Source organism: Elgaria multicarinata, chromosome 6 (assembly GCF_023053635.1).
Source record: "Elgaria multicarinata webbii isolate HBS135686 ecotype San Diego chromosome 6, rElgMul1.1.pri, whole genome shotgun sequence".
Classification (NCBI taxonomy): domain Eukaryota; kingdom Metazoa; phylum Chordata; class Lepidosauria; order Squamata; family Anguidae; genus Elgaria; species Elgaria multicarinata.
Genome location: NC_086176.1, coordinates 74,782,322 through 74,795,140, shown reverse-complemented (window position 1 = coordinate 74,795,140; position 12,819 = coordinate 74,782,322). Strand labels below are relative to the sequence as shown.

At 39.6% G+C, this 12,819-nt stretch overlaps 1 protein-coding gene across 5 annotated transcripts in view; it reads right to left on the bottom strand.

The window, feature by feature from the left end:
• ARB2A (ARB2 cotranscriptional regulator A) overlaps positions 1–12,819 on the bottom strand; it is a 289,998-nt gene that overhangs the window by 133,892 nt on the left and 143,287 nt on the right. For all 5 annotated transcript variants that reach the window (XM_063129606.1, XM_063129611.1, XM_063129610.1 and 2 more), the window contains one exon: positions 4,639–4,758. In XM_063129606.1, coding sequence (XP_062985676.1) covers positions 4,639–4,758 — 120 coding nt within the window. The remainder of the gene's footprint in view (positions 1–4,638; positions 4,759–12,819) is intronic.

Here is a 12,819-nt window from a genome sequence, read left to right as displayed (position 1 = left end):
CAAGAGATAAATAAAATATTACCTGCATCTGTGAGTTGAACTTCAAAGTCACCACTTTGGGCAGCTGAAGAACAGGAAAGGGCCCAGACGGTTCCATGCAAGCACTGCTATTATATGTCCATACAGAGCCTACACAGGCCAAACCAATGTGCTAGAGGTGTCTACATAAGTCTGGCATGAGAGTGCATTCATTATTTGAACTAAGCTCTTCGTCCCTCATTGGTCACTGCACAGCCAATATATGCATGTGCCCCCTCTCCCCTGCTGGTGTTTGGAGCTTGTAGCATTATGGGTTACATCTGCTTAATAAAGAAAGACTCCAGATATTCACCAAGGTAGTGGAGTGCTTTGGAACCTTCCTAGAAGTGTTAATTTATTTCCCATCCTTGGATAGGACATGTATAGAATGGGGTCATATAAGATCGCCCCATTGGAAACTAAGCCTAAGTATGATACAGGATATTCATATTTTAAATAAACAAATAAATGAAAATGTTCTTTGTGCTCATCATTCCTTTTGTTGTCCCTCACTCTATTGAAACCTAGATTCTGATTTCCTCAGGGCTGGGCCTTTTTTATTGTTTATGTCAACCTTCTAAGGTAGGCATATCAATGGTAATACAAAAATAAAATAACTATGCTATGAGAATTCTTTTTTAACATGGTCCTTTTCTTGATATACATAATTCAGAGTAATGATAACTAAGAATGTAATGAAAACTATGCCATTTCTTAGTAGAAGAAGCAAAGTGTTGCTTAAAAGGTTCTCCTCTCTATTTTATCCTCACAACAACCCTGGGAGGTAGGTTAGGCTGAGAATCACTAACTGACCAGAAGTCACCCAATAAACTTCATGGCCAAGTGAGAACTAGATCTCTCAAGTCCCAGTCTGCCACTTTAACCATTACACCACACTCAAGTGGACTTCTGATCACATAATAGGACTTCTTTTTCTCCTCCTCTCCACTGCATTTCCACTGTGCCCTCCAAATCTGTTTTAGAGTATCCCCTAACCCAATGGAGCAGATTTGGATGTGTGTGGAAGGGGCTGAAGGAGAGGAGAAAAATGTGTTCTACTGGCGCATGCACACCATTGAAACCCTATGTCTGTCTGAAGGCTATAGAGTAATGGGAAGAAGGTAGGGGCTACTACTTTTCTTGAGAAAATACAACAAATGAATGACAATGGAGAGGCGAGATTATACAGAATAACTGCCTAGATGCACAAAAATTATACTAACGTCCTCAAAAAGGCAGAAAGGATTGTATAGCTGCATTGGGATTCCCTTCTCCTCCTGATCTTCTGGAAGTAATGGGTGCCAAAGAAGCTGATTGCTGTTGTCCTGCAGACCTGGGTGTAGTGGTAGACACAGACAATCCCAAGCTGCAGAACCAGAGAATGATCATGGCCCCCAAGGTACATGAAGCTGTAGGACTTTCCTTCCACAACACATGCCTTAAGTATGAAAAATGGTTATGACAAATTTGTTTTGTGGATTTCTGACAAATGTGAGAACCATCCATGTATTAATGCCCAGAAAAATAAAGTATGATCATGCCACTGGAAACAAGAACCTTCCCACCATCCATTTGGCATCTCTTGAATATTGTTTGCTGTATCAGAGGTACACAGGTAGGGAAATTCTTCCTGTATTTTTTAAAAAATTATTTTTGTACTTTTTAATTGCCCAATAACTGAAGTTTCCTGGGAGGTGTACAATACCTTAAAATATATAGTTTTAAGAGAGGACTACTAAGAGTAAAAGATAGAGGACTACAAAGAGAGAGAATATTTCAGGTAAATGACTGGCTATGCAGATGGCGTCGATGAGAGAGCTTCTGTTTCTATAATGAAGGGGACTGGGGAAATGTGTGATTTGAATTGAGCTTTAAGCAAAGCAAAATGTGAGCATTTCCTAGTAGCACAAAATGTTTGAAAACACTGTCTTTATTTGGGAACTGATTTTAAAAATACTAGAATCACTGCAGTTTCTTTTTGTTTATGTTATATACATATATTATATTATAAAAATATATATTATATATCAACAAACATCTATTAATTGTAACAATGACAGATAAAAATAATATGAGAAAAGTGAAGCACATGAACAGCTGATTTAATAATTGTTCAGTTTAGCAAAAACATACAGCAAATAAATATATTAATTACATTGTTAAAACTCTCTACCTAGTGCATTTAGATTTTTCCTTAAATCCAAGTCTTCTTCTATTAAATAAATTCTTCAGATCTAGCTTTGCATGTATGATAGATATGTGATGTGCCAGTGTTATATATTTTATTCTTCTTCCCATGCACACACCTCCTGCAGAGATAGCAGACTACAGAAGCTGACCCTTACTGAGACCATCTTGTCTATCTGACAAAGCTCCTTTTTAACTTCTTACTTACTGCTTACTTACTGCAATGAGGAATTTTTTTAGCTCTGCTTTTGATAATTTCACAGGCCCTGAGTACCCTGACCTTAGAAGCCCCAAGGTCAGAAGTCAAATCGTGTTCTGAAACATCTGTGTGCTTCGTATTAAAGTAGAACAAAAGTGGAGAAATATCCACCAGCGTGACAAGAGAAACAAGCAAAATGGGAATGACACATTGGTCATCTGTTAGCTATGCCATCTCAAACCAGACTAAAAAAAAGACGGGATAGGGAGCATTAGTTCAAAACTGTTTTGAACCGTAATTACTCAAGCAAGCTTTTTCTTTTTTTAAATTAAAAGTTAACAACTACAAAGCTTTATATCTCTTGCCAGTATATTTCCTGGTCATTCTTTAAATTGTTCATCAACAGTCCGCTAAAAACAACAAAGATTAGAATAGAGAAGAGGTATCATATCGATCATCTAAAATGTTAAGCATCATAAAATACTTTTTAAAAAATATGCCATTTTCATTGCTTACTTATGAAGAGTACTGAGTAGGCAATCTTTTCTGGTTACAACAGGTGATAAAACAGAAAAATTACAGTGGCCGAGTCAGTCAAATGTTTGTGATGCTAAACCTTTTATGTATATCCATGATTCACAACCCACAGTTGGATGAACAGTTTTGAAAAAGAAAAACTTGCTCCCAACACTGGAAAAACTAGAAAATCATATAACAAAAAAACATTTTTATTATTCATTACCTTGTTGTGTCAGATACATACATTACCAAAGTTTTGCAAACAAGCACAGCAGGAGCATCTATTTTTTATTCATCTTAATTTAATTTAAAATGGAATCAATGTGTTAAAAATGTGTAGGATTATCTCCTCTAGATGTAAAATCCATAATGTCATTCATCTCCATTATGAAACCCAAACCAAAATCAAAACGGTACATATTTCCTAGCAATGGACATTTACTCCTGCGCACTTGCGCAGGGCCAAAAATAAATTTGTAAATATTTGTGGATGTGTTTGGGGCAATTTCCAGTGTCCTTTCTTCTTGATTTTAGGAGCAATGTACCCATGCAAAGGGTACTGAGAAAGTCTGAGGGATAATGGTGGCGACACTACAGAGATTGTGAGGAGCAGCAGGGGCAAACTCCATGTTAGGCATAATTAGGAAAGGATGTCACAAAAAACCACTGTGGGTATGAACAACCCAACGAGTCATGGGTTTTCAGGGTGGCTTATTCATGAAAAATACGTCACCCTGTGGAAACCATACTGAGTTTGCACAACAAACCCGATTGTTGTGCTGTGCGAACCAGGTCTCTCTCTTTTTCTCCTCCTGTAGTTATTCCCCAGCAGCTGGTACTCTTTGATATTCCTCCTGCTGTTGCTAGAGCTTTTGTTTTTGCTGCTGGGGATCATGCGTTAGATGTGGAGCTGCTTCTGCTGCTGTTGCTACTGCTACTAGCCCTGATTCCTATTTCCTCTTAAAGTAGTACAGCGAGTTGCATTGCTGTCTGCAGTCAACTTTTTTTTGCATTTCCTCCAGCAGGGTGTCCTCACCTCTTTCCATATACAGCCACAAGCTTGAGTTGCATTCAACAATATTGCTCCATAAGGTGGGCAGAGGCTGCTGGAATTGGCTTTGCATTTGGGTTTAAGTTAAAAAGATAAAAAAGACCACCATGTGCCAGCCACCTTGAAACTTCCTTCTTTGAGGATCCAGTTACCTGGAATTCTACCAGACAAGCAGAGAAAGAGGTCACCTGGAAGAGACTGGCGGTACCGGGTTGACCAATATGAAACACAGTTCTTATTCTTTAGAAGAAATGCCAAAAAGAGAGGTAGTTATTCTTCCCTAACATGTATGCTATTTGGTGGTAAGGCAAATACAATGTAACATACTGCAGCTTTCACCAAGCTGCTCCCTTCTAGATGTTTTGCATTCCCCACATTCCTGACCATTGGCCATGCTTGCGGGGGCTAATGGGAGTTGAAGTCCAAAAAATCTGGAGAGCACCAGGTTGTAGAAGGCTGGGAGCATTATGTGTCACTTATCTGATACATCCATTTCATGGAATCTTTGATATCTTCCAGTTAGCAAAGGGGGAAATGAATATACCCATAGCATGCAAAGAAAAGACAGTTGAGAGTCCATATATGTTAAAAAAAAAGATTATGTTTAATTTTAAAAAATATGTTAACAGACAAAACCATGGATTCATGAAATGGCAACACTTACCAGTTCCACAAATGCAAGTCCTCCATAACTGTGAGCAACAAAAAATACATTTTCAGCTGCTGATTGGGTGATAAAGTGGTCCCATACATAAACAGCATGTTCTTCAGGAGAGCCATTTTCCTAGAATGAGAAGATAATACTAATATGGTTATACTTATTTATATAGTGTCCAAGATACATAAAGTACTCAGAAAATGAAAAACTACTCCCTGTACAAAAAAGAGAACAAGAATGTGCAGCTATGCAAATAAACAAAAGTAATTCACTTAGAGGTACATTTTAATGTACACATGATATAAAAAAAATAGAAGTTACTGCTGTAACTCTTTTTTAAAAACAGAAGAAAATATAAAGAAGAAGAAAAATAGGTGGAAAAACCAATGAAAAGTTATTTTTAAAGAGCTTTTAAAAGATAAAAGCAAGACGAATAGAGCAAGAAATCCAAGACCTAACAATAACAAGAGTGTGGAAAAGATGTTAGGTGGCCGAGTTCTTTGTTTACATAATTTATATCTTATACCTTAACTAAATTAAATTTATGTTTACTCTGTACAGTGCCATGTGCAGGGTAAACATAAATGGCACTAAATAAATAAATAATAGGGCAATTAATAATGTAGTAAGTTACAATAAAAATGAAAAAAGGCATACAAACAACAAACTAAAACAGTACCAGTTCATTGAAATGGATAATAAAAGTCAAAAGTGCTCAAAGGTTGTTTTTAAAAAAAGGAATGCTAAAATTAGACAGAAAACAGAAATGCTTTGCATAGGACATAAATGACAGTAATGAAGTACCAGGTGGGCCTCCCTGTGGAGGGCATTACAATGTTGAGGAAAGCCCTCTAGTGACCCTCAAAGCTGAAAAGACACTCTGTCTAGTCATGATCTCCTGCACATCAGTTGACAATCTCAGTGGATGGGTGGATATTCTGTTATTAATTTGGCTAGAAAACTATTGGAATATCTTGGGTGTGTCAGGGAACACTTGTGGTCTGGGTGTGTCAGGGAACACTTGTGGTCTGGTATTTTATGCTGCGCAGGATGAGAATGAACTGGGATGGGGGATATCAATTTGGTCCAGTTGTCATGGCCACGTAATTTCCTCATCAGGTTTAGACTCTTAACAACTATCCAACTCTGCAGGCTTGAGGGGGCCAGTAGGGTGGTCCACCCCTGCAGACTGATAGGTCCAGAGGATTTCCACATAGCTCTGCGGGAGTTTCCTGCTGGCATGGTTGGCAGGTCTGTTGATGCCCTAGTTGACCTCTTGCATACAGAGATGACGACAGGGACAGTTGTCACATAATTGCACTTAAGCACTGTCTTTCCTCTGGTAGAGCTTGTGGGGACCAATGAAATGAAAAGGATGAAAGTGACAGTGGCTTCGTTCAGAAGACACCTTAAACCATGACTTTAACCATAGTGGTTAAGCCAGAAAGCTAGGCTGTGTTCAGAAGACACATTAAACCATGGCTTTAACCACAGTGAAAAAGTCAAAAAGCCTCATTCACCATGGTTAAAGCCATGGTTTAAGCTGTTTTCTGAACACAGCCCTGCTTTCTGGCTTAACCACTACGGTTAAAGTCATGGTTTAAGGTTTCTTCTGAATGGGCCCAGTGACAGTGGAAGAAGAATGATGACTGAACATGGGCTAGAGCCTATTTGAAGCCATACTCTGGAGACAACTGCAGCGAAGTAAACCTTTTTTTGCTACCACTATATCTGCACAAAATTGGTTGGTGGTGCTGTTCTGGGTGATGAATAACCTATTATAACTGGACCCTCAGAGGAAGACAGAAGAATGTGCAAAATATTTTTCAGATAAAATCGCTCATATCCTTTCCAATGTGGGTTCCAATTGTCCAGTGGCTGTTTTGAAGGCCGCTGTGCCTCCGTCCTATCCAATTTTCATTGGATACTTTTCCAGTTTGTTATAAGTATTAGTGAGAGAATGTATGCTTTGAACATCCCCCTGGTGTTTTTTTTTTTTTTTAGTTCAGCTGGAAGATGAGAGATAGAAAATATCTATTTAACAGAATGTGAAAACCCACTCCTTTGATTTCAGCACATTTGAAAAGCAGTTCAGCAAAACAATTTTTTTTACATGCATCAGACCAGTTTCTGGCACTATTTGTTAAATTTCTGTATGTTAAAATTGCCCTTGTACCTGGATATTGTATTTCTTCACAGTGCAATAGAATGAAAATCGCAATAAAACAGAAGAAGGATAAATGCTTAGGTGGTGAGAATGCTCACTTCCATATGCCAAACTTCTACCAGTGGTTTTCCCTCTTCTTAGAACTGATGAGAGCTATCTTATGAACATTGTTAGCATGTTTATCTAAATAGAATGTGTTCAAATGAAGCAGTTTTACTGTACTATTAAGGACCCAGAGGTATAAACAGTTAATAGGAAAGGGATAAAAAGAACGATAATCTAGATTACCTGTGGCTATTCGGAATAATAGATAAATGAAGACTGCGCTGTCTGTACTGATCCACTGTGCTCACTATTGTGGCCTGTAACTATGACCATTGGAAAGGGGTTGAAGCCCACATATGCTAAGACATCCAAAAACTGAATTCCTACCTGTTGAAATTACTACAACGATTAGATTTAGTGTTTAATAGAATCTAATTAATGCAGTTCAAAAGTTTCAAATACCCTGATGGATGAACTACACAAATGTTGAGCCAGAAAGCTTTGGAGTGCTCAGAGTGTTGAATTCTTAAGATGTTTTTTCTGCAAATGCATACCACTGGGACTCAAAAAGCTGCTCTAAACAATATATTATTGCCCATGGTATTCAGTGGAATGGGGAAAATGCTTTAGGAGATTTTACATAAAAAGCACATGAAGTTTGAAATAAAAGTATAATGATTAGAACGGTCTGCCAAACACCAAATTTTAGAAAATAACTTGTCTAATAATTAATTGATTTGAAGATTACCAAAACCTCAGTGTAGGTCTTCTTGGGAAAACATACTTTAATAAACAAATGTTACCACGCATTATTCAAAGGAAAATACATGTTTAATTTATTTATTTTTCAGTAGGGTTGCCGTAAGTCGAAATCAACTTGAAGGCACATACAGCAACTAACTAACTTATTAGAGTAACACACCAAAACCAGACTAGCCTAAAAAAAATAAGCAAAAGTCCCCTTAAGTTTCAGCCCCACTGATTAACACAGTCTCTAACCACCCTCTAAGCAACTTTCCCCCTTTAGTATAGTGATCATGAGGTTAGAAATTGAGTATCCTTGGGAAAGCCTGAATGGTTTCTCTGTGTAGCCATTTCTGAAGTCTGATTTGTGTCTGTTCTCTAAACATTATGCAAACCACAAAAGTACATTCCCATTCACTTACTTCTGAACCCCCAGAATGATTTCTCACAGGCTTCCAAGTTGTTCCCTCTACTGAACCTGATGCTCCTGCACCTACTAGTTGGGCAGTTAAAATGGGGTCGCCAACAGACAAGGTAGGGTTATTTGCATATATTTGAATGGTTTTTATGTTATGCTAATGACATGGCCAAGTGGGGTCTAGAACCCGGATTTCCCGACTCCCAGTCCGACACTCTATCCACTATGCCACACACTGACTTCTTCATAATCTGCTTCAAAAATTTCCCGGGGATGGATGTCAGACTAACTGGTCTGTAGTTCCCAGGGTCCTCCTTTTTGCCCTTTTTGAAGATAGGGACATTAGCCCTCCTCCAGTCGTCCAGCACTTCACCCGTCTTCCATGATTTCGCAAAGATAATAGACAGTGGTTCTGACAGTTCTTCTGCTAGCTCCTTTATTACTCAGTTCATCAGGCCCTAGAGATTTGAACTCATTCAAATAATTTAGATGTTTCTTGACCATTTGTTTATCTATTTCAAACTGCAATCCTGCCCCTTCAGCTTGTATTTCATCCTTGCCAGGGGGGTCATAGACCCACTTTTGGAGAAGACTGAACCAAAGTAGGAATTGAACATTTCAGCCTTTTCTTAATTATCTATTATCAATTTGCCATCCTCATTAAGCAGTTGAACCATTTTTTACCTCTGTCTTTTTCTATTCATGTATCTGAAGAAAGCTTTTTTGTTGCTTTTAGCATCCCTTGCTAGCCTCAGCTCATTCTCAGCTTTAGCCTTCCTGATGTCGTACCTGCACTTCTGTGCAACCTGTCTGTACTCTTCTTTTGTGGACTGGCCTTCCTTCCACTTCCTATATGTGTCCTTTTTTGTTTTCAGGTCATCTCTAAGCTTTTTGTGGAGCCACATTGGTTTCTTCTGTTGTGTTCCATCTTTTTTCCTTGCTGGAATTGTTTGTAATTGTGCCTTTAAAATGTACTTTTTAAAAAACTCCCACCCATCTTGGACATCTTTTTTCATTAGGGTCACTTGCCATGGGACCTTACTTATCATAGGTCTGAGTTTATTAAAATCGGCTTTCCTAAAATCCAGAGTACATGTATGGCTACATTCAGCTTTTGCTTCCTTTAAAATCAAGAGCTCAAGTATGATGTGGTCACTTTCCCCCAGAGTTCCCGTAACTGCCACTTTATCCACTAAATCATCCCTATTGGTCAGTATCAAATCAAGGATAGCTGATCCTCTAGTTCCTTCCTCCACTTTCTATTGGAGAAATTTATCAGCCACACATGTCAGGAATTGCTTGGAGGGGCCATTACTACTACATCACACTTCCTTAAAATACTGGCAATTTGCTTATCAAAAGTTTCATCCTCATCTTCTCCTTGATTGGGTGGTCAGTAGTAGATTCTATCATGTTTATTTTATTCCTTGCCCTATTTATTTTAATACAGATGCTCTTGATGGGGCTCCCAGGCTCATCCTCCTGTATTTCTGTGCAGGGATAAGTATTTTTAACATATAGTGCAACTCCGCCTCCCTTTCTATTTCTTCTGTTGTTTTTTGAACAAGTTATACCCTTGAATTACTATATTCCAGTCATGGAAGTCGTCCCACCAACTTTCAGTTATGCCTATTAAGTCATTTTTGCCTTCACGTATTAAGAGTTCAAGTTTGTTCTGCTTGTTTCCCATACTCTGGGCATTTGTATATAGACATCGAAGACCACGTGCTTTATAGTCTGGCTTCGTTCCTACATCATTATGAAGACTGTTTGGGGGCATTATTAGAGCTGTTCTCTCTGTTAAGGTGCATAAGCCCTCATCCATTGTTGCCTCTGAGTTTACGTCTCCCACCCCTGTAGGATTCAGTGTAAAGCCCTCCTGATGAAGTTCTTCATGCTGTGGCCAAACACATTCTTCCCAGCCCTTGTGAGGTGAAACCCGTCACTTCCTAGCAGTCCATCTTCCAAATAGCGTAGCCCATGGTCCCAAAATCCAAATCTCTCACATTGGTACCACCTTCGTAGCCAGTTGTTCACCCAGAGTATTTTTCTTTCTGTTTCTATTCCTCTTCTAAGAACTGGGAGGATGGATGAGAAAACTATCTGGGTTTTCTCATCATCCCAAAGTTCTTGAGTTTCTTTCCCAGAGCTTTAAAATCTGACGTGATTTCTTTGATGGTCCGCTTGACAGTATCATTTGTTCCCACATGGATGAGAAGAAAAGGATGCAGTATGTGTCAGTGGGCTTTATGAGCTTCAGCAACCCTTCAGTCACATCTCTAATCTGTGCTCCAGGGAGACAGCATACCTGGCGAGTCCATGGGTCTTCACAACATACTTGGGTTTCAATCCCACACAGCATGGAGTCTCCCACAACAACTACTCTTCTCTTCTTGATGCTACAGGCCTTGGTATTGTTGTGTCTGCTTGACTGACCTTATTTATTTATTTATTTATTTATTACATTTCTATACCGCCCAATAGCCGGAGCTCTCTGGGCGGTTCACAAAAATTAAAAACATTCAAAGTATGTATCCCTTTTGCTCAGTGATGCATGGGATCTCCTGTAATTCTTCCTCTGCTAGTCTCATCCTCCAGTACCTGAAAGCAGTTACATAGCTCTAGTGGTTCCACTGGTGCAGGGTGGCTTCCAGTTCTTTTGCTCCTGTCACCCTTTTCCAGGGAGTTTCCACTTCATTGGCTTTCCTCATCTCAGCATTCACCATTTCGGCTTCAACTTGCTATTGCTCTTCCACCTCCTGTGCTTCCCTTTGCTGTTGCAGTCCCACCATTCTGTCTAAGAACTCTTTGTCTTCTCTTATTCCTTGGAGGGTGGACTCTCGCCGCTCAAGTACTCTCACTTTTTCTTCCAATAGTGCAACCAGCTAGCACTTGTTGCAGGTGTGCACCATGTTGATCTCAGGCAGGAACTCAAACATCGCACACACTTTGCAGGTTACCACCACTAGAAAATCCTTTCTGTCCATAGTCTCTATTTCCTTTTTGTTTCTGCCTTTCCGATTGTATTGGAATTGCCTGTGCTTTGTCCTCTCCTCTCTGAAAGTTAACAGCAAAGTCCCCTACTATATGAGTTTATTACAGGAATGTGGTTTTTTTTTGTTAAGGACTGCCCCCTTGGCCTCCCCTGCCAAACTCCCCCTAACAAACTCCTGTTGCTCTTTCTGATCCATCACTCTCAGGGAGCTCACTTCCTTATGTACCTTCTAGACCAGGTGGGGCAGCTTCCTCTTCTCTGCTCAGCTAGGAGTCAAGAAACAGAATGAAACTCCCCGCCCACTCAGCCACTGAGAGCATCAGGCCATACCCCTTCCGGCCCAGCAGCAGCTCTCAGGACACACCCCTTCAATCACAGCACTCAGGATCACACAGTGACTTTGAATAGGCAGCCTCCTGGATTTACTCGAGGCCTCCCTCCTCTTTGCCTTGGTCTCCTCTTCCACTACACTCCCCCTGACAAACTCCTGTTTGCTCTCTTTGGGAGCTCGCTTCCTTATGGGGAAAGGAAGAGAATCAGATATAGGATTGCTATTTTCAATGGCAGCTCTGGATCAAGCCTACAACCTAGCTCTACCAAAATCTTTGGCATAAAAATGACTTGACAAATCATTAAAAGATGGGAAGCTAGGTGGTAATACAAGGCTCACTTTCCCTAAGTCCCCCAAGACACAAATCATGGAAAATGCAAGTTAGAACAATCCCCTAGCCATTTTAATTTGTGGCTGAGATTGAGGGCATCATCCCAGGATCATCCCTGTGCGTCCACATGATGCACAGGCGATCCCGGGGGGAGGGAGGGATGATCCTTCCATTTCCGTGGGATAACTGGGATGGCTTTTAGCCCAATTTTTCCTGCGGTCTTAGGATTGTCCTGAGACTGCAGGAGGTGTGAGTGGCCGTCCTAGTTTCGTCCTGGCTCCTCATGAGTAAATGCGAGGAGGTGAGAACTGGGCATGAGGCACAGAGCTCTTCAGGTGCTCCGTGCCCATCTGGGGTGGGGTGGGAGGCATGAGAGTGTTTTTTTAAAACAACAACTTACATTTGCATTGGAGCACACGTGTGCTCATTGTCTGCTAAAAAAAAATCTGCGGGCGCAACATCCCTCAGTCCTCTTGGGATGTTGTATGCACATCTGTCCATAGGGGAGGATCTCGTGAGCATAATATCGCAATATCCTGCCCCTCCCTCCCGTAACGCAGGGAGGTTGAGACATGCCCTGAGATAGCTGCAACTCTGGGGTTCCTCTTCTTATCTAATTAACCTATTCTTAGCATAAGATATTAAAATATTAAAATTCCTGCCTAATTTGACAAATCATATATCTCCTTTAAAAAAATGCTTTATGAATAGAATTTAACAAGCCATTTAACAAAATGATAAGTTTAAAAAAGCATTGTTCTTAATTATGATCTTTATTTCTCTTACTAGGGGAAGGAAGAATTGATACTTATTACTATCTGTCAGTGATTTAAAATTGCCAAGCATATCAGATACAGAACACCTATCAATCTACTGAGCCATAAATTTAATGCAAAAAACCAACAACCCAGAAGAGAAAAGTAGTTTGGATTATTTAAGAAAAATATAATAAAGGATTATCTGATTCCTTCTAAAATCCACAAAACTGAAAGCTACAATACATATTCATTTCATGACAAGTCTTATACTTAACATTTTTGAGAAAGCACACATATTTAATAAACAGAAAAAATATTTTCATTTCTGACCTTTGATCATACCAGAGTACAGAAGTCACATTCCATAGAACACAAGGTTCATACCACACAAGTTCAAG